Source organism: Equus przewalskii, chromosome 6 (assembly GCF_037783145.1).
Source record: "Equus przewalskii isolate Varuska chromosome 6, EquPr2, whole genome shotgun sequence".
Lineage (NCBI taxonomy): Eukaryota > Metazoa > Chordata > Mammalia > Perissodactyla > Equidae > Equus > Equus przewalskii.
Window position 1 is genome coordinate 35,846,689 of NC_091836.1, and position 26,461 is coordinate 35,873,149.

Genomic DNA, 26,461 nt, shown 5'->3' on the forward strand with positions numbered 1-26,461 from the left:
ATAACCAGACCCCACCTGCACTGATACCATTTTAACATCAGTTTTTACATATTCTTTCCTTTGTCTTGTAAAGAGATAACTCACATACCTATGCCTTAAATTTAGCCCTACTCTCAACCCATGTTTGCAGCAGCTCTTTACTGCCCATTGGTCCTGTCCCCATGCTATTCCACACTATTCTCTAAATAAAAGAGCACTACTGCCAGACCTTGAGAGTTCAAGAGATCTTTCTTTCAACTCTTCAGCTCGCCTATCCCACATCAGTCAGCATGATCCCTGCTTAGAGGTGGGAGCAGTTGTCTCAGTTAAGCAGCCTCCCAGGTCACTGAGCTGGTTGGCAGCAACGTGGAGGCTGCTAGAACCTGCTCTCTGGGCCCACAGTCCAGTGTGGTCCTTCTTAACGTGGGGCAAAGCTTGTGGCCTCCAGCCCTGGGAGAGCGGGACCTGAGTCTCTGTCTAGAGCAGCACAAACTTCTTTAGACGAGGCCAGACTTCGAGATGTCAGAGAGATCCAAGAGCACGCAGAGGCCAGCACGGCTTCTCTTCTATGTTCTCGAACTGCTGGGGCCTACGCCGCCTCCTGCGGCTTGAGGCTTCATAGCCTGTTCTTTCCTGGGATGTGGGGTGGTGGCCTCAGCCCTGGACAGAGGGGTCCTTGGAGAGGGGCTGGGGGAGAGTGATGTGGTCAATCTCAGCAGCCAGTGGGGTACGGGGCTTCAGATCAGGCTCAGGGCCAGGGCGTTGAACTGGAGGCCAGCCAACAGGGGTGCGGGGAGGGTGTCCCCCAAGCCAAGGCGGAGTAGAAGGAGCAGCGGCTGCACCGCAGTAACAGGCGTGGGGGTCAGGGCTCTTCTGCAGAACTCATGTGTCTATAAATAGCCAAGGGATAATAAGAACAATTTCCTGAACGAAAATGAGACCTCAGGGTAGGGTGGAGGGAGCGGGAGGTCGGTATTGTTCTTCGCCATTTCCTTTTCTTTACTTTTCCATGGTGCTGACAAGGTCACATTTACACAAGCTTGACTCTTCCAGGAACTCCCCAGCTGCTCAGCTCTGGGCAGTGGGGCCTGAGGGCCGCCTGGGTGCCTGGGGAAGGGAGGCCGAACTGAGCTCCTAATTAGGCCTGCTGACTGCTTCCCTGCCCCCGCACCCAGGGTGCTCCTCCGCCTCGAATGATGATTAATGACATATTTACTGTGTCCGGGCGTGAGCTTTTCTGGGAAATAAAAATTCTGGTTCAAGTTGTTTGTTCCACCTAATTAGAGAAAAGGGAGACGTGTTCATTAAGCAAGGGGAGCGTGGGGAAGGCAGGAGCCTAGCGCAGCTCCCGGGGGAGGCCCTGATCACCTCCCTTGGCCCCAGCCCGAGGGGCCCCAGCTGGGGTGGCAGGTGCGGGGCTAGGATGCTCCTGGGGAGGGAGGCGAGCCCGCAGGGGGAAGAGCTGGCCTTGGCTGAGGGGGGCCTGTCTGCTTGCCAGCGCTTGGCCTGCCGTCTCACCTAGTTTTTCTCCCTTCCTCATTCCTTGCTTAGCCTGTCACTTCCTTCTTCCTTATTTTTCTTCTTTGTCTTTTCTTCTCCTTCATTCCTCTCTTATAAATCTCCCTTTTCCTCATATGCAAATGAAACCTTTGGACTTTGTGGCCTTGAAGGTACTGGCCAGGTGGAACACTCTATCATTTGCTGATTCCTGTCACAGCCCCACTTCCCTTCCCCTCCCAGCTCCTCCTCTCTGTCTTCCCTTCACTGAACCTAGCTCTGGGGACACACTGGGGGCCCCAGCTCCCCCACCTCCGGCTTCAGAAACCTCCATTAGCATGCAAATCAGCTCAGGAGGGTAAGTGGATTATTAATGGCGAGTCACTCCTTTCTGGGGCCACCACCTTCTGGGCCTGGGGCAGCCCTCCCTCCAGTTTGGTCCACCAGGGCACTAGTGTGCTGCCAGATCTCAGCCTCCAAGTTGCCTAGGCCACCCCATGTGACCCTGATGGCAGCTCCTGTGGGTCCACTAGGACCCAGCCTACTGGTTTGTGCAGACGTGACCAGGGGCAGGGTGCATATGCCTCACGTGCACAGGAGTGTGTGCCCGAGCAGGAGCCTTCCTCCACCTGTGTGCATGTCCATGGGCTTCCGTCCACTAACGGCTTCCAGGGAGCATTCCCAACTGTTCCAGGGGCTGAGTGAGGCCTGGGGCTCTTCTCTAAACCCTGCCTGTCCCTGTGCTGCTTCCTGTCTGTGCACCCAGCTCCTGCCCACCAAGGGAGAGCAGGTACTTGGCATTCAATGGGCAGTGGCCTGCGAGGCTGGGCTGGCCGCGGACGTAATGCACTCTGTTCCATTGTCCAGTGTGGGCAGCAGTGGCTGCTCCGCTCTTTCCAAAGCCCCTAGGGCCTCAGTTGAGCAGTAGAGAGCCAGGCTGAGCCCCAAGAGGTGGGAGCCCTGGTGTTGCCTGTGCCAGGGACCACAGGGGAGGGAGGTTGGAGGTTCAGAGGGAATGCAGTGGGTGGGTGCCCCAACCCTGGTGCTAAATATGGGAAGTTTATTGATATGCAAACAGTTTGGAAAGGCCTTTGGAGAGGACTGATTGCCTGGCAACAAGGCCTCTTCTCTCTCCCCTCCACCACTCACCTCCCCCACCTGCTGTGTCCTTTTTTTTTTTTTATCGTCTCTCTGCTTCCCCTTTTTATAGCTGCCTGGGGAATCCATTAAGGCCTGTTGTCATGTGAGTTGCATAAGGGATATAAGAGAAGGTGGAGAACTGCACTGTGCCGTTCTGGAACCACCAGTCTTGTGCCCTGGGGCCAGAGGGGATGCCCTTCACAAAGGAGGCCAGAGTGAGTGGCGGCTACCACACTGAATAGAGCCTTAGGCCCCTAAGATAGACAGCTGGGATGGGGAGGTGCTGGGGTGACTGGTGGGGAGCGAGTGCACAGTGGAGGGGCCCATGGAGGGGCTGGGCCCCAGTGAGGGCCCCGAGGGGTGTTGTTCAGAGCTCCTCTTAGCATGGGCCCTAATGAGGCCGTTGGTCCTGGTGGTGGGTGGGCGTCCCCTTGGGCAGGCAGCAGCTTGAAGATGGAGGAAGCAGAGAGGTGAGGCTGGAGGGTCAGGGGCTTCAAGGTAGATATGTACATGACTGTGCATTCCACGACCAAGCAACCTCCTGTCTACGCCCCACACCAGGGTCCAGGCCTCACCCCCACCTGGCAGCTGCTGGGAAGTAGCAGATGGAGCAGGGGGCTGGCTCGCAGGAAAGACTTCTCTCTGGGCTCAGCCTATCCTCTCTTCCTTCCTCTTCACAACCTGTCCTGCCTCTCCTGGTTTGTGTATTTGCTGGCTTTCCAAGTGAATCGCCTGTGGCCTCCATGCTGGTGCCAGTCCCAGAGAAGATGGCCTGAGGCTGGTGTCCAGGAACAGAGGACTTGGGGAGAGGCCTTGCCACTGGCTCCCAGGTTTCTACACCCGCTGGGTGCCCCAGGCACTCAGCAAGCACGCTGGCTCCAGGCGCTCTGGTGACCGTGTTCAAGGAGAGGCACCACCAGCCTGTGCTGGCTGATTGGCCAGAGGTGCCTGCTCTTCCTGGTTCTCCTCCAGGGAAAGGGCCTGGCTGTCCTCAGTCCTACCAGCTCCTCCTTCCCCTGCTGGCCACACAGTGGAACAGCAGAAAGAATGTTCTACAAAGCTACAAAGCCAGGGCTGCTGTGTCACCTCTGGGGAGGGAGCCCTGGGGTGGGTGAGGCAGGGCTCTGGGAGGAGGGACCCAAGAATAGCAGCTAACATTTATGAAGGCCTGACTCCCCTCCACACACAGTGGTCTCAACGTATACTTCCTTTTCAGTCTCAGAGCATCCTAACAGGTGCCCATGGTTATTATCAACCTGTTTTGCAGCTGGGGAAACTGAGGCAGAGGTTAAGTTCCATAATATGTGATGGAGCTCACGTTTGAACACAGGTCTCTAGAGCCATGGGGCCTGCTCTGCTGTGACACGACATTCTCAACTAGGACACGTGGATGGCAAGGTGGACGCTGGGGCCCGTGAGGACTGAGTGAGGGACATGCAGTGGCCCTAACAGCTGTGCTTATTGCGAGCTCACTCTGCCAGGCACTCTTCTCGGTCAGGCCTCACAATCATCCTCTGAGGCAGGTGCTGTTGCTGCTCCCGTGGTACAGACGGTGACACTCAGGCACAAGGTTAGGTAGCTTGCCCGCCATCACAGAGCTAGAAGGCAGCAGAGCCTGGATTCTAATTGAAGCTGCCCAGCTCCTGGGCCCACAGGCTTAACCACGCACCATGTGACAAAGACTGAGGGCTGCCCTGCAGGGTCTTTTCCGGACCTCAAACTCCGCTGGACTGTGTGTGCACCTGTGTGCTCTCTCCTTCTGGCTCTCTGTCCCTCTCTCTCTGTCAGCGGTTCATGGCCCGGCCCCTCCCCATGCACGGCCTGTGTGGGGCTACTCTGCCTTCAGGACACCAGCAGAGCCTCTGTTAATGGTCCTCGCAGTCCTGGGGACAGGACAGCAAAGGGCAGGCTCGGAGGAGCACTGCCAGACCACCCGCCCTTCTCCAAGTCCTCCAAGTCACAGGTTTGCAGCTTGTCGGGGCTGGCAGGCAGCTGTTGTGGACTGAATTGTGTTCCCACGGAATTCGTATGGTGAAGCCCTGACCCCCAATGTGATGTATTTGGAGATGGGGCCTTTAAAGAGGTAATTAAGGTTAAATGAGGTCATAAGGGTGGGGCCCTAATCCAATGGGACTGGTGTCCTTATAAGAAGAGGAAGAGTCACCAGAGGTCACAGTCTTTCTCTCTGCACACAGGGAGGAGACAGCGAGAATGTGGCTGTCTGCAAGTCAGGAAGAGAGGTGGCACCAGACACCAACCCTGCTGACACCTTGATCTTGGACTTGTAGCCTCCAGGACTGTGAGAAATAAGTGTCTGCTGTTTAAGCCCCTGTCTGTCGTATTTGGTTATGGCAGCCCCGGCAGATTAAGACAGACTGTGTAATCCAGCCCCTTTGTTTTACAGACGAGGAAACTGAGGCCCAGTGAATGACCTTCCTGAGGTTCCACAGAGCAGGGACTGGAGGCAGGCCCCGCTGCCAGGCGCCGCATTCCCTCACAGGCGGCAGGGGTGGACCGGGTGGGGGCCGAGGGTGGAGCATGGCTGCCCTGCTCTGGGCTTCGACAGCAGCGTGCCAGGCTCTCTGTGGCACCTTCCCCATGTGGACGAGGACAGCACGCTGGGGGCAAGATGGCCCCTGGACAGGTCCAGCAGGCTGACTCCGAGCTCTCTCTCACCTGAGAGGGGGGCATTTCTTCTGTGGGAAATAAGCCTTGGCAGGGGCCAGGCTGGCCCTGCTTCAGGGAGGAACTGGACAGATGCCCAGCCTGGGAGAAATACCCTTTTCTGTCTTTTCATCCTTGTTGGGATGATACATTTAGTGGGTCATATTTTTGTATTTCGTAACACAACAGGGTGGCTCCAGCCCAGGCCATGACTGAGGGATTTCTCTCTCAATTGGCAGCTTCTTTCTGGGTAGACTTACCCCTGAGAGATAGTATTTGTCCTGGGTTCTGGTACCAGGCTCTGTGTGGGGTCAGGGATCCAGGCCTTGATTGGCAGCCCTGGGGCTGACTCCTTGGCAGGTGGTCAGCTTTGGACAGGAAGGGCACACCCTCCGAGAAGGGACAGTCCTGCCTCATATCCTCCACTGATGGTGAAAGCCTTGCTTGTCTTTCCAGGACCCAGGAAGAAAGCTGGTGGTGGGGTGGGTGTGGGGAGCAGGCCATGTAGCTCCCCACTCTCCGAGGCCAAGGAGAGCCACTGGGAGAGGACAGCCGGGGTTCTGGAGGTCTGGACCTTCAGTGCCAGAGCCTGGGGTGCTGGCCTGCCCTCGGCCCTGATACAGCTTCTGAGCAGCTGCCTGTCTGTCTGAGGCCATCCTGAGAGCAGCAGAGGAAGGGCCAGGGCCTGGGCGTCATGAGGCCGCAGCTCCTGCCTGCTGGTCAGCTGAGAAGGGCAGTCACTTCGCTTGTCAGGCCTTGGTTTTCTGTCTGCAGATCAAAGGAGCTGGACGGGCTATCCTCCGAGGTCCCATTCATCTTTAAATGCTCTGTGGCACATACACCCTGTTTGGGAGTCTCTTCAGTCTCCTTGAGTGGAGTTTGGTGGGGGCTGTTTTAAAATGTGTCTGGGATTTTGTTTTTATTCAGGTATGGTGAGGCCAACAGAGCAGGAGATGACCGCCACTGAAAGGAGTTTGTTACACACAGTTCTGAAGAGGTGGGGCCACATGGGGCCAGAGAGGGATGCACCAGGGTCAGTCAGGAGGCAGAGGGAGGGAGGGAAAGTGTGGGTGCGAGCCTTTATCGTGGTTTTGTGGGAAAGAATGAATGAAGGCAGGGTAAGCAGCTGAACAGGCTTGGATTGGATAGTTTGAATCATTTTGGCAGGCTCTGGGCTATGGGGGAGACCTCTGGTTATCCAGTACCTGGCCTTGGGTGATTTAGGGCAGAGGTTAGTGTCTGGGACTACAGGAGCCTGATGCAAGAGGGTAGTGAGGGTATGGACCTAGGATTGTTTGGTTCACATATCAAGTGTGTTCTCAGCATGGTGTTTGCTGTCTCCAGGAATTAGCCAACCCTGGGAGGGGGAAGTCCCTCCTTTTCTGCAAGGCCTCAGGATGTCAAAGCACCATAAAATATAGAAAAGAAGAAACACGACTAATGCAGGGGCCAGTCCAGGCACTTCCAGCTTGTGGTAGTTTGTGTGGATTAGAGAAAAGTGCCCCTACGGGTAGGCACAGCAGGGCGCAGGGCTCGGTGAAGGATAACGGGCTGGATTTCCCTCCCTGTCCCCTGAGCCAGGCACCATGGGCAGGAAGAACCTAAACAGCCTTACCTGACAGCCCTGGAAAGGTGGCCAGATTTAGCAGATAAAAATGCAGGACAGTCAGTTAAATTTAAATTTCAGATAAACAATGAATAATATTTTAGTATACGTATGACCCATAAGTATGCCCCACGCAATATTTGGGCCTACTTATATATACTAAAAAGTTACTTGTTGTTAATCTGAAATTCCAATTTAACTGGGCATCCTGTGTTTTATCTGGCAACCCCAGGCCACTTCTGCCCCTGTATCTCCTCCTCTGCTCCTAGGGTCCCCACCAAGCCCAGCAATGACCCCAGGAAAGAGCGAGAGAGAGAGAGACAGTTACAGTGAGAGAGACAGAAAAGGTCAGATAAACGGAGCCGTAGCACGAGAGAGGAAGTGACAGAGAGAGAAAAAGACAGACAGAGACAGAGAAACAGAGTGAGAAGCAAAGCGACAGAGAGACATGCCCTAGAGAGAGCCAGCCCCTCCCCAGGCCGCCCCCAGGCCTCACCTTGGAGTAGGTGGCCCCGTTGATGACCTCTCCCTTCCGCAGCCAGATGATGGAGGCCGCAGGCTTGGCGTTGTCTGCGTGGCAGGTGAGGTTGAGGGGGTCTCCCGCCCGCAGGCTGATCACAGGCCCCCCCAGGATGACGGGGTCGTCGGGCGGCACTGCGGGGACAGGAGTCGAGAGTTCAGTGAGGGCACCTCCCCTCCAGCGGGGCTGGCAGGCTGGGCTGGGCGGATTTTATGGAGCCAATGACAAACAATAATTATCATACTTTAATAAAATGTGTAATCCCCTTGTATTGTAACAGTAGCAACATTAGCAATAATCCCTGACATATGCACTGCGTGTTTATTTGCAGAGGATGTTCATGTCGCCCTCTCATCTGCTGCTCACGACGAGCCTGTGAGGGGACAGGGCGGGCATCATTAGCCTCGTTTCACAGATCAGGAAGCAGAGCTAGCTCGGAAATAACAGCCATATTCCTTTCTTTTTAACTTTATATATTTACTTTTAAACAAAGCACAGTCACATGTGTTGTCTACTTTAATCCTCACAACGATCTTGTGAGGTAAACAGTATCATTATCCTAATTGCACAGACCTGGAAACTAAGGCTCAGCTGGATTAAGTGACTTGCTCAAGGTCACACAGCAAATGAGTGGCAGAGCCAGGACTGGAAGCCAGGTTCTCTGATGCATGGAGCCACAGGTCAGCCCCTTCCCTCGCAGGGGACAGGTGGCAGGCAACTTTTCAAGGCTGGGACAAGGTTTCAGGGGCTGTGAACCCTTCATCTCCTTAGCACTTCCTTCCTCCAGAGCGCCCCAGCCCCTCCTCCCAGAGCCAGCGAGAGTGTCTCCCGTCCTGGTTCTCACACTTCCACTACATTCACATAGCTGGTCTGAGACTCCGGGCTCTTGCTGAGAGGTGCGGAGAGCCAGGAGGAGAGGGATGTCCCCCGTGGGGAGCCTGACTCCCACAGCACCCAGTGGAGAACCTGGTGCCTGACAGAAGCTCCATAAACATTTGCATCTCCAATGGAGTCACCCCTTTGACCCCCATGATGACCATGGGAAGCAAGATGGGCAATGACAGTGGCAGATGACCGTCGTTTGGAGAAGAGGCCCAGAGAAGTTAAGTGGCAGGCCTAAGGTCACAGAGTGTATTCTGATGTTCGTGCTTGTGGACATCGAGGGTCTCAGGCCTCTGCTGCTCCCTGCCTCTCCTTCTTGGACAAACCAGAGATGGGGCAGGGCTCCCCGGAGACCACCTGAGGAATCCATAGTCTTACCCCGCCCAGGGAGGGGCTGGGTCAGTCAGTTCTGGAGGTCTGGGGAGGGCTGAGCCACATGTTTGCTCAGTCAATGGAGGAAGGGGTAATTGAGTGACAAGTTGGGGTCCTGGCGCAAAGGGCCTTCTTTGCCTCATTGCCAGAGAAGGTCCATCCTGGCACCCAGGCCCTGTGCAAGCTCCTGTGGTCGTGGGCTGGGGGAAGACAGATGCAGCAGCTCTGGACAGCTCCAGGCTAGTCCCGCCCTAGGAGCTGCACAGCCCAGGGTCGCCCCCTGCTGCCACTCTCCTGGTGTACCCTGGCGTCTCAGGAAACTCCAGGAGGCTCTGGGGCCAGGTAAGGACCCAAAGCAGTGCACCTCCAGCTGGTGGCTCTGCCCCCGCTCCCGGGCTCCAGGAGGCCTAGTTCAGAACTCCCGTCCAGTGAGTGCCAACCTCCGTTTCTACTTTCTGAGGAAAAACAAACCCTCAGCCTTCCAAGATGCTCTCACCAGCTCCAGGACTCTGCCCGCTCCTGGCCCAGGGAGGAAGTTGGCCTCATCCAACCCTGCCCTGCCTGCCAGGGGGCCTGGGCTCAGGCAGATGGTGGGTGTGGGCTGGACGATAGAGACAGTCCCCACCCCACCCACCCCTTACCCCCTCATTAGTGCCAGAGGCCTCCTTGGTGTGGGTGTGGCCGGAGAGCAAAAGGGAGGCTAATGAGGGCTTTCCATAAATGGGGGTGGGCTGACAGTTGCTGATGAGGGGAATTTTGTCTGCGTGCAGTGGGCCAGGCCACTTGCTAGGCAGGCAGGGCTGAGGCCGGCGCTTCCTCCTTCTTCATCCTGTCGCTTTTTCTCCACCAGGTGCCCAGGGTGGAGGTGCTCCGGCTGAGCTTGCCCAGAGCAGGAGTGTTGGAAAGAACCGTTTGAAGCTTCAGGAATAGAATAAATGCCTGGCCGTGCTTGTCCCATTAGGAAAAAGGGCCTGTCCACCCACTTTTGAAAAACTTGACCATGAAAACCCTATGAATAGCGGAGCATTGTCTGATACAGCGCCGAAAGGTGAGAGGATGGAGCAAAAAGACCAGGCAGGGTTCTGCTCTGCAGTCCACTGGGCTGCTAGAGTTGGGATCTGCTCAGCGGCACTGACAACAGCAAATCCTTGTCTCCATGGCCTCCCTAGTGATGAGCCAAGTGGTGCCGGATTGTGGACCGTGCCTCAATCAGAGGGCAACCTGCGAAGGCAGTCCCTTCTCCTGGTTTATTTCCTCAGACGTAAAATGTGAAAGTGCAGCAGGGGGGTCTGGAAAGTTTCTCTGGCACTGACATTTGTTGGGTCTCAAACAGCGGTTCTCACCCTTGGCTGCCTACTACCACCTTCTTGGGGAGGTTCTAAAAATCCTGTTGGCTGGCCACACCCTGCCCAGCTCTGTCCCAGCCTCTGCAGGTGGACCCTGAGCACCGGGAGTTTGTAAAGCTCCCCAGAGGGTTCCAGTGTATGACCAAGTTTGAGAACCGTCTCTAGGCCTTGGCTCCGTGGCGTGACGTGCTGTGCTCGCAGTGGAGACAGAGGAGGCCTCTCCCAAAACCACACACAGTGCAGGCCAGGCCCTTCCTTCCCGCCTCTCCAGGGCTGTGTTTTGGAATATTGGATTAGAGGGAGCGCAGATGAGGGGAGGTCTGTGGGACTGTGCTGCGTGTGCCCAGGCGCACACACATGCACACACACAGACATCCACCCTCAGAATGGGTCCTGATTACATCTTCCCAAATAAGTGGTTATGGTGCCGGTTATTCATGTAGCTATGCATTATTGATTGGCCTCCGCCTCGGTGCGCACCAGATGGGGTAGCAGGGTGCGGACGGGCCGGGGTGTGTGGGGAGGGGGTGGGTGAGGAGGAAGGATGTTTGGGGGCCAGTGGGCTGAATAGAAATCAGCAGTCGCCCTTGGCAGCTGTAGTTCCAATGGAAGGGGGGCAACTCATTACCTACACATTCAGACCGGCCCTGGGCTGGGGCAGCCGGGAGGGGAGAGAGTCTGGAGCACCGGAGCCTGGAGATGCATTATTCATCCATCCCCCTCACAGGATTGGTTATTATCCTCAACCAACATAGAGCTTGGTCTCCTAATTTTTAATCACAGGGAAGGTGGAAGCGTGAGCCTTTTGTGATTAATCCGGAGATAAAAATAGTTGACTGTTTTGCTTGTTGTGCTTGTTGTCAGTCAGGAAAAATGCATTAACTGTTGAGTGACTGAAGCCTGGGAAGATCTGAGAGGCTCCCAGACAGAGCGGGTCCCCAGAGCTGGGCGCCGGCCCCAGGAGGCCACAGCCAGCCTCAGACAGGGGCTGGCATGAGTGGGAACCTGGGGTTCTGCTCATGAAAGGGACAGACGGCGCGAATTATCCTCCATCGCAGGGGTGGCGGCCATGTGCAGTCTACTCTCCTGTCATCCAGGACTCAGGCAGGCGGCTGGGGGCCTGCCTCCTTGCTCTGCCCCTCCCCATCACCAGCCCTACAGACTGTCCCACATCTGGGAGGGTGATGTGGGGGCACCCGTCTCTCTCCCTGTGTTGGGGGGCCCCTGAGGACTTTCTCTGAGCCCTGCGGCCAAGCGCTAGGGGCTCGTGTGGAGAGGTGGGGCAGGGAGACACAGTCCAGTCCTGCACTGAGAGAGAAGGAAACTGAGGCCAGAGAAGACAAGTGGCTGCCCAAAGCTACCAGTGAGGGAGGATAGGAGTGGGTTTGGGAAGCGCATCCTGGCTCCACCAGGGAGGTAAAGCTTCCACCTATTTATGTAATAAGGTTCTTTACACCAGTTTATGGAAACCAGGGATTCTGCAGCTAAACGCTGTATGGAACCACCACCCAGCTCCGTGGCTGTCTCTGAGAAGTGCTCCCCAGATCAGAAGGCCTTGGCCTTCTGGACTAGAGTATATGCTGGGGGTGATCATCTGACTTTATTTCGCATGGGACATCAGCTGGACAGAGGGCAGAGTGGAGCTGGGTCAGAGGGTTTCCGTCCCATTCCAGAGTTGCTGGTCGACTTGCTTGCTGCTTCTGTGCCCAGTGATTTACAGCGTCAGGCTCACTTGACTCCTTGGTCTTGGTTTGCCGTTGGCCACGCTCGCCTGGACAGGCTGGGAAAATCCTTTTGGTGCCAGGCCACGGGCAGCACTGTGGGGGCTTCCTCCAAAGTCCACCTGGTCACCCAAGTGGGCCCTGGCTGTGCTTCCGGGATTCCTCAGACACTCCATCAGCCAGCTGGTGGGTCTCCAATGATGGCTGACCGGGGCGCGTTGGCTGACACAGCTCAGCAGCACTGATACGGAAGGTTATACTGCCCAGGGCCAGAGGCACCAGAGAGGTGCAGAGGTCAGCTGGGCCATCTGCCTGCTCCCAGCACATGATGGAGCCCCGCGCAGATGCTGAGCTCTTTGGAGGGCGGGACTGTGTTCAACTCACGCACAGTGCATTCTCCACAAAGCTGGCGAGTGGTCTGTTTAACAACTTGAATCTGATCCTGCCGCTCCTCTGCTTCAAACCCTCCAGGGGCTCCGCATTCTACCTGGAATGTCTTTTGAACTCCTCTCCATTCCCCACAAGCACCTGCACCTTGGGCTCGGGAGGGGTCTGCCTCGGGGACCTGAGTTCCTCCGGTCCCGCCTCCCTGCCTGTGCTGCCCGCGGCCTTTCTGTGTGCCAATAAGCCAAGCTCATTCCTGGCACCGGGCCCTGAACCTCACCCTTCTCTCTTTTGGAAAGTCTTTTCTGCGTCCTTGCCTTGCTGGCTTCTTCCTGTCAATGAGGCACCGCTTAAATGTCACATCCTCAGTAAGGCCTGGCTACCCTATATAACAACCCTTCAATTCCTCTCCACTACAGCCCCTCACTTGGTTTTCTTCATCACTGAGTTCATTTATTGTCTGTCTCCCCTTACTAGAAAGAGGGTCCCTGACAACAAGAATGACGTGTCTTGGCCCTGCAGTATGGCTGTGTCTAGATCAGCACCTGCATACAGCAGGTGCTCAGTCAGTATTTGTTGACTGGATAAATGAAAGACCCCCTGGGTGAGGGCTCTGTCATGGGCATCTGCTGCGGAGGTCAGCACTCTTTATTCTGTGTGTGGGGGGGTGCGTAGAATTGGGGGTGGCGGATGAGTGAGCCTTGTGGGGGTGGGCAAAGGGGAGAAGTCTCCTTGCTTGCTGGGACAACTGTGCAGAAACTCTTCATGGTGTGACACTGGGGATGGGCTGCTTCCTGCTGGCTCTGGAGAGGGGGTGCCTGGGCTGGGGGGGTTGTGGCGGCTGTTGGGGTAGCTCTCAGCTGCCTTCTCGGCGACACCCGTCCTCTTGGTGGAGGAGGGACCCCAGTCTGATTGGCTGGATCACAGGCTGGGGAGAAGGCTGCAGGCTGAGCATGGGGACAGCTCAGAGACACCTGGCTGAGCCAGGGGGTGGATGTCTGTTGCCGGCATTGTGTTTCTTTGCTTTTAGGCATCACTGTTCTGCTGCGGCCCCAGGACTCAGGCAGGGCCAGAGAGAGGGCTGTGTTCATGCTGGGAGAGCTGACTGGAGCAGAGGGAGGACACCCAGGGGCCTCTGGGCTCATCCTAATCAGCAGCCCTCACACCTGGAATCCTCCTTCGTCCAGTGTCCCGGGGGCAGTCCTGCACAGCCGCATTCCATTCTTCCCTCCGACATTCCTCCTTCCGTTTCTCCCGCTCAGCCTCTTCCATGTCCCAGTCTGTGCATATCACGGCTGAGTAAAGCCAGACACGGCCTGCCCTCTTGAAGCTGATGGGAGACCTCTGTTACTCAGAGCGTGTGCCCGGGATGCACCTGCAGCAGCCACATCACCTGGGAGCTTGTTAGAAATGCAGCCACTGGTGCTCTGCCTCAGGACCGCCGGAACCAGAATCGGCACTGAAGAAAGACCCCAGATAATTTGTATGTACATCAGTGTTTGAGGAGCACTGCTCTAGAGAGCCCCAAGGAATAATTACAAACTAATGAGTGCTTTGAGGGAAAGGCTCATTGGACAAGGAGAGCACACAGAGGGGCCCTTCGCTGGCTCCCTCGGTGACTTCTGAGTTAGGTTGGAGAAGGCACGTACTGCTCACTGGACGTGGGATTTGAAGTTAGTGCTCTTGTTTCATGACAGATTCCTTTGCATATGGGATTTCTTTAGCATGGAATGTGGAGTTCTCTTTCCCCTTCTTTTCCTGGCTCACTCTTACTCAGCCTTCAAGACTTAGCTAAGGGGCTGCCAGTCTATGAGGCCTTTCTGGAATCTCCCAGTTGGGCCAAGTAACTTTTGTCTATGGTCCCATAGCCGTCCGGGCATCCGTCTGTCTCAATATCTAACCCATCCTCTGGGAATGGTCTGCATGTGCTGGCCCTCCCCTAGACTGCAACCTTATCCACCCGTGAGCCTCACCACCTGGCATAGCTCCTGCCACGCTGGGGACAACACAGATTGTTTGCTCAGCCAAACCTGGCTTGAGTCCATTACTTTACGAGCTGTAGGATTGTGGGCAAGTTATATAATCTGACAACCATAGTCCTCTTATCGTGGAAGTGGGTAATAAAGAAATCTGCAGGGTTATTATGAGAATTATCTTAATGATATAACAAATGCTGAGATAGCTTTGTAAAGAGCTATACGAATATTGGTTATGTTCGATTTTTAAGAATATTTAATTTTTCTTAATTATTTAAGAATAATATTCCTGCTTTGTGAAAGGCACTGTGCCAAGGGCCTCTTGTTTTATTCTCAGTATCCTTCGAAGCAGGTACTATTAGGATCTCCATTTGACAGATTAGGAAATTGAGGCTAAGAAAGGGCCAATATTGGCTAAGCCAACACAGCAGGGAAGTGGGAGAGCTGGAATTTAAATCCAGGTTTGTTTGACCCCAGAATACGTTCCGCTAGAGTTAGAGAGCTCACGGACCTGCCCTGAAGCTGCAACAGTCCTGCAGGGCCCTTTACACCAACCCTCCGCCCTCATCCTGATCCTTTGTCCCATAAAGGGGCAGGCTCCATCTGTGCCAGGGGCGTTCAGACCTCGCACCCCCTCAGCCCAACCTGATTTCAGAGCGCTCGAGGAAGCATGGACCTGGCTCGCGGTTGGTGTTTGACAGATGTCTGCTAAGCAGGTGGACAAATGATGTTTATGCTTAGATCCACTCACTGCTCGCTTTTGTGAACTGCCCTGTTTTCAGGTTCTGGGCAACGTGTAACCCGCAGCCTCACGCACATGGCTGCGCCACCCACTGGCCAAAGTGCAGAACTGCAGAATGTAAAGATGGGACTGGGGATGTGCCGGTTTTTGCGGACCTGCTTCTCAGCGCTAGCTCCGCGCTCACTCAGAAGATGAATTAATGCGCCAGGGCCCACTGTGCGCCAAGCCCTGTTCTGAGAACTGTGGATACAAAGCTCCTGCCCCAGTGGAGTTCTTATTCTAGTGGGAGAGACAGACTATACGTGAATAAATATATAATACGATGTTGCGTGTTAAGTACTAAGAGGAAAATGAGACTAGATAGATTCTAAGGTGGTCTCCAGGATCCTCTTCTGTTTTCTCCCGTCGTCTGGCTGTTATTTTCTGTCTTCTTCCCACCCTTACCTGTTGGTCCTCCCTGGGGTTTGCTCTTGCCTGGCACATGTCATTCCACACACTGTCCCCGGAGAAGCTCCTGGCTTTCCTGGGGACTCAATCAACATCTGTGCTGGTAAACCCCAAACACGCATACTCCATATTTTGGGGCTTCGATCACTGCAGCCAGAAATCTGCACGTCTGGACTCCACTCTTCCTCATCTCCTGTTGCTAACCAGCCTGGTTAATTCTCTGAAATATCTTTCAAATTTGTCTCTCCCTTTCCATTCCCAACAGTTTTCCTGGCACAGGCCCTCACCATTTCTTCTTTGGATTGTAAACCTAACACCCACTCCCCATCCTCCACCCTGTCCCGGGGTGAGCTTTACAAAGTCTGGTCGTTCATCCATCCACTCAATCATTCATTCACTCCCTGTTTGCTGAACATCGAGGGTTCCTTTGTTTCAGATCTTTCAAAGGTCCCCTACTGCGATCTTGATAAAATGTCTGAAATTCTTCGCTCCTGCCGACCTCCTGAGTCTCACTTTTCATCACTTTTTAACTCAAATTCTTCTTGTGGACAAGAATCACCTGCCATTCCTGGAATAAGCCTCTCTTCCCCAATTGTCCGGTTCCCTTTGCTTGGCTAACTTGAAGGTCAGGCAGCTTGGATTCAAATCCTGGGTCCTGTATTTTCTAGCCTGTGGCCATGGGCCAGGTCCTTAGCCTCTCTTGCCTCAGTTTCCTCATTTGTAAAATAGGGAATATAGTAAAACCAGATTTGCTGCGTAGCCGCCAGGATCAAGTGAGATGCAGTGTGGGAGAACACCTTATGAATGGTCCAGTGTTGTATGATGTGGTATGTTACTGGTTCTCCAAGCAGACTGAGCTCATTCCCTGAGGGATGATGGCAGAGTGCCGGAGCTCAGAGGCCTGGTGTTCTCTCTCCTTGGGAGAATACAGGACTCTCTTCTTTTCTGCTGCCCTGGCCTCACCAGGCACCGGGTGGAGACCCTGATGTTCCTCAGGGGTGATCCTGTGCTGCCCTCCTGGCTTGGCTTCTCCGCCCTCCAGTCCCCCCACATGTTGTCCCCATGAGAGAGAGGCTCGTAGGCTCGTAGGCTGCACAGGCATGTGTGGGCCCAGCTCCCCATGTGGAGAGGTGAGCCGCCTTGGCTGAGATCAGTCAAACCACTCACACGATCATTACATTTGGGGTGGTTTATTATGCAGCAGGAGCTAACTGATACACTCAGTAACTACTGTCTGCATTGCTCCCGTGTGACTGCCCAAAGCTCTGGGCTCCTGCAGTCATCGCAGAACTGGGCCCACAGCATCGACTCTCTCTCCACTCCAGTCCTCCCTACCTCCGCTATGGCCAGGAGACTCTCCTGCAAGCTCAGTCTCTGCTACTCACAATGTTCATTGGCTCCCCGTTCCTCCAGGTTAAAAACAAATTCCTCAGCCTGGAGGGTGTTCCAGGTTCTCTACAGTTAGGCCTTCTCTCTCTGGTTCTTTCTCCCAGGCTTAGTTGGACTGGTCCGTTCACCATTCTGCAAGGATAGCCTGCCCTTGAGGACCATGTGCTTTGGCTTGTGGGGTTCCCTCTGCCAGGAATGTTCTTTTCCGGCATCTTAATCGGCTGGAATCCCATCCTCTCTTTAGTCAGCTGAAAGGCTACCTTCACCTTGTTAATTTCTTGCTCATTCTTTAAGACTGTCACCTCCTTCAAAAGCTCTCTCTCGGGGCTGGCTCCATGGTGGAGTGGTTAAGTTCGCGTGCTCCGCTGCGGCGGCCCAGGGTTCGGATCCTGGGTGCGGACATGGCACCGCTCATCAGGCCACGTTGAGGCGGCGTCCCACATCCTACAACTAGAAGGACCAGCAGCTAAGATATACAACTGTGTACAGGGAGGGTTTGAAGAGATAAAGCAGGGGAAAAAAAAAGCTCTCTCTCAGTCTCAGCCCCGTCCCTCCCTCGTCCAGCCTCTGCACTGCCCTAAGAGCAAGGGCCACCTCCACGAGCTCATGGGGCCCGTGGGGCCAATGCTGTTGGCCGCCCCACTAGCCATGAGCTCTTGAGGGCTGGTCCTTGCCATGTCTTCTATCTCAGTACTTGGTTCACTGTCTGGCCCATAGTGAGTGCTTAATCAATACTGTTGCCTGGTGCCTCGCCCCATCCCCCTGAGCCAGAAGCAGACCTGGCCCTGTCACCTCACACCAGGCTTGGACCTTTTACACCGGCACTCACACAGTCAGCGTGGCTCAGATTTGTGGGCCCGCTTCAGGCGGCTGACAGTACCAGAGCAGGAGTCCTCAAGCCTCTTTGCATTTTCCACCACTGAGTGTACGACCTTGGACGTAGTAATAAGAAAACAATAATAATAATAATACGAATAATAGCTAACATTGCTATAGGGCTTACAGTACTTCCAGAACTCTTCCAGGCCTCTAAAAACAATCATTTAATCCTCACAACAGCCCCATATGAGGTAGATACAGTTACTCTGTATGTTTTAAAGATGAGGAAATTGAGGCACAAAGAGGGTAAGTTACTTGCCCAGGGTAACACTGCTAGTAAGCAGCAGAGTTGGGATGTGTGCAGGGTTGCCAGCTTTAATGAATAAAAGTACAGGACTCCCACTTATATTAGAATTTCAGATAAACAACAAGTAATTTTTAGTAAAAGGATGTTTATCTGAAATTCAAATTTCCCCGGGCATCCTGTATTTTATCTGGCAATCCTACATATGTGTTAATTACATATATGTAATTTAATTGACATGGGTGTCTTTCTTCCCTCTTCAGACCCTCTCTACCCCCATTAGGTAGATTTACATAAAGAAGCTTTGGGGCAGGATGCAAGTGGGGTTTTTTAAGGAAATGTCATCCTGTGTATTCTGTGGCACAGCAGCACACAGGTCGGGGGCAGAAGGTCAAGAGGAAAGAGCTGGAGGCTGCGTCTCAGCTGTGGGGCTGCCCCCGACCAGGGGACTCTGGACCAGCTGAGCTCAGAGGCCTCTCTGGGACTGGCAGCCTGACTCTAGTGACCAGCAAAGGTTCAGGACGCTGGGGAAGCTCCCACGGAGCTCCACGGAGCTCCCACTGTGCAGGGGACAAGAAGGGAGGCGCAGTGCCTAGCTCTGTTCCTGGCTCCTGGTTGTGTGACTGTGGGCCAATTACTTAATTCCTTGTGCTGGGTAATCTCTATGTCACAGACCTGCAGCATCTGTTTCATGGGGCTGTCATGCTGACTGGGAGCTGATACGAGTTCTTGTCTCAGAGCTCAGCACCAGAGCAGGAACTCAGTACCTGTTAGCTTTCTGTATTGTTACTGTCTGTTCAATAAGTAGCTTCACAAGGAAGCAGAAGCAGCATATCACATGCGGAAGAGCTTGTTCCAATCTCTTGTTCTGTCACCCCTTTGTTCTGTGCTCCAGTCTCAGCCTCCCTAGATGTCACGGTTAGCGCCACAGTGACGAGGTGGAGGTCAGAGGTCAAGGGCACCACCACGAGGGAGATAGGATGGGCAGGGGGCCCTCTAGGGAGGAGGGGCTAGGGTGCTGGGGTGAAGGCAAGGGAGACAGATGCTGGCAAGGACCAGATCAAACAAAGTCACTTGTTTCCCCTCAAATTAGGAAGGGTGAGCATTCTGTTTATTTCCGATTAAACCCTGGAAGAGGGTCTGAGCCATCTCATCAGCGAGGAGCTGTTTGCCAGGAGACGGATGTTTCATTAATACTGAGCAGACAAATGAATCACAGGATGTATGCAGAGCGGAGGGAGGGGAGCGTGGGGCGGGGGAGGGAGACACAGCAGGCTCCCCGCTGTGTGTGTATCCACGTGCATGTCCATGCGAGTGGGTGTGACTGTGTGTGGAGAGCCGCTGTGGGAGGGCTGGAGGCAGCCCCCTTTGGTGGCCAGAGGGAGGAACCAGCAGGGAAAGGGCTGGTGAGAGCAGCTGCCAAAGGAATGGGGTGGTGGGGGGCACGTGGAGAAGCAGAGGGTGTGGGCGGACCCTCAGGCCACGGGAAGTGGGCCATCCTGCGGAGGAAGGAGGGGCCTTGCTCCTGTCTCCAGCTCGGCTCCTGTGCAGTGGCCACAGGATGATGTGACTGCCCTTCTCAGGTGTCTTTGCAGGAACAACCAGCATTTCACAAAGCTCTCCAGCTAGTTCTGACCTTGACTCGATTTTGGGGTTCTCCTGCTCAACATGGCTGGGTCTGGGGAGAAGCCAATCACGATGGCTTGGGCTCCGATTTACTTGTTTTAACCTCACAGTAACCTTATGCTGTGGGCCCTTATTTTATAGGGGAAACTGAGGCATAGAACGGCCTATCTACTAGTCACACAACTCACAGGTGGTAGGACCAGGACTCCAGCTCTGGCCTGTGCAAGTCCAGCGGCCCTCTCCTAACCTCAGTACACCTGCCTTTGGATGAGATCCGGCTCCGTGCTCTCTATTGCTTTCACAGCTTCAAGGTGGCATCCTGATCGCAAAAGGTTGGCGAGACTCAAGAGTGTCTGGTTGGTCCCATAAATAGAAAGCAGAACTAATATGGTTGGTTTTGCTACGGGCTCTGCAAATCAGCCTCCTTGCCCTCCTCGAGGGCTCTGTGGCTGTCGCTGGAGGGAAACGAGGCCAGTGGAAACCTTCCCTACCGACAGCTGGGGCCTCAGCAGTCTTTACAGGAATTGAGGGGTGCAGGAGAAAGGGTCACCACGTTAGCGGCTTAAAAATAAACATAAGAAATTCAGTAATTGGCTTTTAGAATGAGAGATGAGAAGCATTGCTTTCTGCATTATAAAACCTGCATTGTCCCATATCGTGGTGGCTGAAGCAGAGCAGGGAAGAGCAGAGGAGGACACAGCAGGGACGGTGAGAGAGAAGTGCAGGGGGAGAAGAGCAGAGAGAGACAGGCGGAGAGGAAAAGAGATGGAGCCAGGGAGGTGCAGGTCAGCCCTTGGGAAGAGAGGGATGTGAGGGGAGAAGACATGCCGCCCTGTACCCAGGAACCAAAAACCAAATGGCAGTGTGCCAAGAAACGAAAAAGGCAAAATGCTCTCTCTAGGTCTCTTGCCACAAAAATCCATTTCAGGGAATCCCAGAAAACCACTAACTGTACCTTTCAACTTTATGCAAATCTACCAAATCCACTCTGTGCCAGAATCCTAAGAGGAAAAAGTCAAATTCTTTTCTCATCTGAGTCTTTTTTGAAAAAGTACAAGCCTCTCAATTTGAAAAAGGGCAATGCTTTTAGAATTTGTTATAAAAAAGTGTTGCAATGCTCATCTATAGTTTAGCACTATAGATATTTTTGAAATCTCCTATCTTCCTCATTTTTCACAGAGAGAGACCACGTTTCCCCTCAGAAAGTGATGAGCATTGCATTTCATTTTATGTAGAGAGGGGACATTCTGTAGGTGAGTATTGCTGCTCTGCAGTCTTTCAGGATGCTGCAAGGGAAGACGAGGAAGGCTGTGCCTCTTTGAAACTCCAGGGCATCGCTCTGAGAAAGCAGCTCAGACCCAGCCTGGGGCAGGCTCAGTGGGCTCTGTCGCAGGTTGGGAGCCTGCAAGCCAACCCTGAGACAGAGATCTCAGGAAGCGTAGTGGGGAGAACCACCCCTGATGGGAGTGAAGGAAGCAGGGCTGGGCAGAGGGCCATCTGAACTGCGATGGCGGCGTGTGAAGGTCTCAGCAGATCCTACAGGAGCAGTGGAGCTGGGATGCCCCTTACGGTTGTCCCATTCCGGGGCAGGAGGCTGGCCTTATACCTTGTGGGGACCAGTCACTGGAAGGGGGCTTCCTCCCTTTGGTGGCAGGTGATCCTCAGAGAGAGACCCATCAGAGAGCTGGCCACCTTGACACTCCAGCAGCTGAGGGAATGAGTCCTGTCCTTGGGTCCTGAAGGGGGAAAGGGAAATTCAGGTGGCACTTCGCTGCACCCACTGCAGGGGTGGTGCTCATAGGAGGGGCATCTCTCCCAGAGCGCCCTCTTTTTCTCATCACTATTGGGGTGGGGTGGGGGTGTTTTGGCACCAGAGTGCTCTGTACGAGAATATAGCCCCTTAGGAGAAGAATTGGGTACTTGGCAAGGAGACACTTCCCCTCCTATGTGCTCTGGGCCCTACTCACCAAGCAAGGGACTCTGGCCATCCCCACAGCAACTGTTTACTAGTGTCGGCCAGTGGCTGGGTTTGGGGCCCCCAACCCCTGCATCTCCAGCCCCAGGGGAGCAGTCAGGGGCTGAGGAGGGAGCACAGCATTTGCTCTCAGAGAGACCTGGGAACCTCCTCACGAGGTGACCTTGGACAAGTTCCTAAACCTTCCTGAGCCTCAGTTTCCTCATCTTTAAAGTGGAGCTGCCAGGGGCCTCGCGTGGAGTGGGACTGACGAGAGACGGTCAGTGATGGGATGTAGCAGCGCTCCACAGCCCGAGCAGCGGGCGGCTGTGCTCCAAGACGAGTGAGCCTTGAAGGCCCGTGCCTCCTCTCCTGGCATACGGGTCGCTCCCCTGGGTGCGGGCAGAGTGTCAAGAAAGCTCAAGTCAAATGCTAACATGCAGTGTAAGAGAAGCAATGTGGAAAGAGCCATGGTGTTGGACAGTGACAAGGCCGCGGATGACCGTATGAGGTCTGCCCAGATGCCATCAGGGCAGGTAAGCTGTGACAGGCTGTGGGACTGGGTGGGGGGACCGGTCTGGGGTGGAGAAGGATGCTCCCCAGAGGTTCCTAATGTTTATACTAACTTCTGCTCTACAATATCAGTGATTGCAAACCTACCTGGTGCAGCTGCTGGGCTGGGATCTCTTCCCCTGCTCGCCCCGTGGGGCAGTTACCCTCATAGCCCTGGGGGGTGGTGGGAGGGGCTGGTCCAGTGATGAGGGATCAGCGCTCGGTGTCTGAGGCCTCAGAGCTTTTCAGCAGAAGAAAGAGGAGTTTAACCTCACCTTTCTGATGTCAAGCTCAGGGCCCTTTCCACTTGATTACCCTCCAGCAGGGGCTGGGTGGGCTGGGCTGTGTGAGGGAACAGAGCTCCCAGAATCACAGGGTGACCGGACCCCGCCCTTACCCCCCACCCACCAGCTGTCCCCTAGCCCTGACTCTGACACAAAGACCTCGAGCTCTGCACTCTGGGGTTTCCTTCCGGTCTGGACCCCACGTGCTCCCACTCTCTCCACACTCTGGGGCCCAGGTTGGCCCCTTCAACCCTTTGGGGAAGGCGAATCCTGAAGGGACCCTTGGGGTGCTGTCAGCCCCCAGAATGAGAACTCCGCCTCACTAGTGTGTGGCCCAGACCTCAACTGGAAGAGCCTTTTTTGTTCCAAATCTGAGAGATTATTTCTGACATTTCCTTTGGCTGCCACACTCCTGCTGGCTTTGGGGGAGGCTGGCGCTTGTCTGGGGCATGCGAGGGCAGCGCGGGCCTTCTCCATCCCCGCTCCCTCCCTACACCTACTAGGGGCAGCCACTGCGCTAGGCTCTCTCCCATTTTCCCCTCACGTCCCTCGGAGGTGGGCAGGAGGGGCGCTGTCTCCCTGGAATGCCCATCCCTCCCTTCCTTCCTCACTTGCAGACACCGTGAGACCTTCAGGCTTTGCTCAAATGCCTCCTCTGCCCTCCGTTAGACCATGACGGAGCATCTGCAGGGTGGGGACCAGCCTGGTCCACTTGTGTGCCCTGGCACCCATCATGGGGCCTCACCTGTGCTGTGGGAGGCTCCCCTTTGCCGCTGCAGAGCTGGCTCAGGGGACTCGCGGGGTGGATGGAGGAGCCTGGCCAGGGTGGCTTCTGGAGGGGAGTGGCCCTTTCATGTTCCTCCTGTCTCTCCTGCCTCAGCTGAGAGCTGGCACAGAGCCAGAGCTCAACAGATGAGCGCTGAATACACGGATGGAGGGTGAGAAGAGACACCTAGGGAAGGGGCTGGGTGGGAGGAACAAAGCCTTCAAAGGGGTCCTCTGAGAGGGGCAGGTCTGGAAAACATGATTGAACACTAAATGTCTCCAGTTTCTACTGTGTTCCCGAAGGTCCCCTTTGGCCCTGCTTGTGTTCCACGTTGGACTCACAGGCCAACTGTGGGAGATGCTGGATTTGGGGCTCGTAAGGGCAATGCTGCTTCAGAGACGGCTACGGGCATTTGAATCACTGAGCCTGCGACCAGGACAGGTGGTGTCCCTGGCTTTCCTGAGACCTGGCACAAGTCTCTGACTCTCCGTGTTCCCCACTCTCCACCTTCGACCACCCTTTCTCTGGGGCCGTCAGCCAGGCCTCACGACCCTCAGGTCCTTAACCACCTCCCTTCCGCTCACTGTCTCTCCTCCAAGGCTTCCCTTCCCTTTGATTAGCCACGGACTCACCGTGGAAAGTGTTCTGTGCATGGTGGACACTCTATAAAAAGAGACAGGACAGCACTGTGTCCCTGTGAGTGCCCTGGGATCAGCCCGAGTGAGAATATCCGGGTTCCAGCTCAGGCCTCCATCACTGTCACTGTGCAGGAGTCTGGGGGTATAAGCATGGCACATGCTGCCCCACATGAGAATGTGTGGCTCAGGAACAGCCCTCAGCTGCTCTGAGGATGGATGTGGGGAGCCGGCAGGACTGGTTTGAGGTGAGATATATTGGATGTGTCTTACAGCTGTAGTCAGCTCCCTGTGATGGGCATTAATGTTCGTGGCCAGAGGCATGAATAATCCAAATCTGGTATATAATTGAAAATATCATTTGCATTTGACTTTGGAATGCATTGTGTGCGTGTGTGTGAGGGAGGCGAGGCAGCTTTCCTTTCCGAGTCTGTTTATTGTAGACTCCCATTAGAGGTAATTTGCATTCACTGGACGCAGCCCCGGGAGAGGCGGGCAGAGCTTTCTCTGCAGGAAGCGTTCCTCAGCCTGGGCTCCTTCAGGGGGCAGGTCCGCTGAAATGGACGGTCCAGGCCTGCGTTCTACAGGTGCTCGAATTCCTGGGGGCTAAGCTTCTGCCTCAGTGACGTGCCAGTGGGCCAGGGATGCTGTGTGTGTTTGGAGTCAGACCTGGACTGAATTGGGGCCTCCCAGGTACTGGCCGTGTGGCCTTAATCAGCTCTCCACCCCCGCGTCTTCATCGGGAAACAGGAGGGAGAACACCTGCTCCGAGGGGTTAGTGGCTGACACTCTGAGGTGGCACATGCACAGTGCCTGGAACAGGGCGCCCTCCGTGCTCATTCCCTTTCTTCTCCCTCCTCCCTCATCTCCTAAAGAATGTCCTGCTTCCTACCTCTCCCGCCACATGGTTCCATGAGGCCCAGCAAAGCCAGGAATAGTCATTGGGGTCAGACAGGAAGACCCCCCACTTTCTCCCAGAGCCCGAGCTTGGGCAGACAGGGCCACTTGCTCTTAAAGAAGCAGAGGTGCACAGGGCTGAATAATTCCAGCTCCCTGCCCAGGGAGGCGGTTTAGAGAGGAGAGCAGGTGTCCCCTTGGAGAAGGGTGGGGTTCTGTCTGGACTTTGTGTCCATCCAATGGTGGAAAGGGGCCCCAAGTGGAGAGAAGGGAGGGCCTCAGATAATCCTGCAGCTGGAGTCCCAATGGTGGGACCCCATCTCAGGGCCACCACTTTCCAGCTCTGTGAACTCGGGCGAGTTTCTCTTCTCCGAGTCTCAGTGTCCACATCTGCAGAGTGGGCATTATGGTAAGGGCTGTCAGAGGGTCGTGAAGGCCCCGTGTGAACACAGCTCTGCCTGGATGCCAGAATCACCTGTGAGGGCCGAGGTTGGGGCACGCTGGTTCCAGGGGAAGGTGGGGTGGGGGGGGTGCTTTCCCACGTCTCCCATCGCTCTAAGGTGGGAAAGACGCACCCTCTCTTCCCGCAGGGCTGGTTGAGAGCCAATTCAAGGCCACATGACTCTGCTAAAGGCCACCCCAGGGTCCTCTGCTCTGCCCTGGGCCCAGCTGACAGGCTCCTGTGTTGTCTGTCTCTCCAGTTAACGTCTGTGACTGGTAAGGAGGCACCACATTGTGCTCTGAGAGAAGACCCAGGTGTCTGAGCGTGCGCAGGACCGAGGCCGTAGCGTGCAAAGCCTTCAGAGCTGACTCAATCCCCCATGCCACCCTCATTCGACTGCGAGGGAGCTGCCCCAGAGACGCTGAGTGACATGCCTGAGGCAGCACAGCAAGTTACGATCTCTCTGGGTGTCCTGCGGCACAGATTTGTTTTTTCAAAAAGGTGATTTCAGAATCAGGAGTTTTATTTTCTTGCTTGCCTTCAATGAGCCAAAGGGCCCCCATCCTTGCCTTGCTTCAGTTTGCTCGGGGCTAATCAAGTACAAGCACGACTTACAGACAAACACCCAGTAACAAAGAGGCCATGGATGCACAGAGATGGTCCAGATACAGTCCCCACCTGCGCTGAAAGGGAAGCTGCGCTCGAGCTGCAGCATGAAGGAGTGAGGTCAGACATCAGGAAGAACCACTGTTGGAGACACAGCTAGGGGTCAGGGGTCTGGCCTATTTCTCCAGAGCCTTTTCTTTTCCCTGTCAGGGTGGGTTGAGTCTGTCATGATATGACCCCGAGGCAGGGGATGGGCCTTCTCAAAGCCCTTCGTAGCTCATGCCCACTCGCACACTTGCTCGTTATCTTCCTGAAGTTCCTACCCTGCTCCCAATTAGCCTCTGCCTGTCCAGTTCCCTGAGAGGTGTTTCTATTTGTAGAGGCGGAAGAGAGAAGTGCAGGGCCGAGAGCTCCAGGAAGGACAGGGCTGGAGTGGGGAGAGGGGAGGACGCGGCTGCCCATCCCGGACTCTGCCCCTGGCCTGGCTCCTGCTGTTGGAAGGGGAACAACCAGCGGGCAGTTTTTGTGGCTTCCTATCAAACTTTGCTCAGTTGGCTCTGAAAAGGCCCCTCCAAGCCGTTTAGGCCTCAACAGCTTTTAATGGTGAAATATCAAGATGCTGACGGGGCGCTGAGGTGGGCGGGGCGGAGGGAGACCGGCATCTCACCTGCTCCCACGCCACAGCCCTGAGTCCCCAGCTCCTCCCCACCTCCCGACGCTCAGGAGAGGGATGTTCAGAAGGCAGCCCCGGGAGCCCCGGGGGCACTGGCTGGGAGCCAACGGCCTGGAGGACTAACTGGAGACATCCAGGCAGCACCGGGAGGCTGGCCTTTTAGAAAAGACAGACCAGAGAGTGAAGGTTGAGGAATCAAGTTAGAAATGCCGCAGAACTTTCTGACACTGTGTTGAGC

At 55.1% G+C, this 26,461-nt stretch overlaps 1 protein-coding gene and 1 long non-coding RNA gene across 3 annotated transcripts in view; one reads left to right on the forward strand and one right to left on the reverse strand.

Moving 5' to 3' along the window:
- The window catches only part of KIRREL3 (kirre like nephrin family adhesion molecule 3), a 535,312-nt gene that overhangs the window by 37,493 nt on the left and 471,358 nt on the right, over window positions 1–26,461 (reverse strand). For both annotated transcript variants that reach the window (XM_008517084.2, XM_008517083.2), the window contains exon 6: window positions 7,383–7,540. In XM_008517084.2, the coding sequence (XP_008515306.1) occupies window positions 7,383–7,540 (158 nt within the window). The remainder of the gene's footprint in view (window positions 1–7,382; window positions 7,541–26,461) is intronic.
- Window positions 1,699–9,641, forward strand: LOC139084108 (uncharacterized). The gene is made up of 3 exons (XR_011541418.1): window positions 1,699–1,834; window positions 6,208–6,277; window positions 9,511–9,641. It is a non-coding gene; the product is annotated as an uncharacterized lncRNA (long non-coding RNA).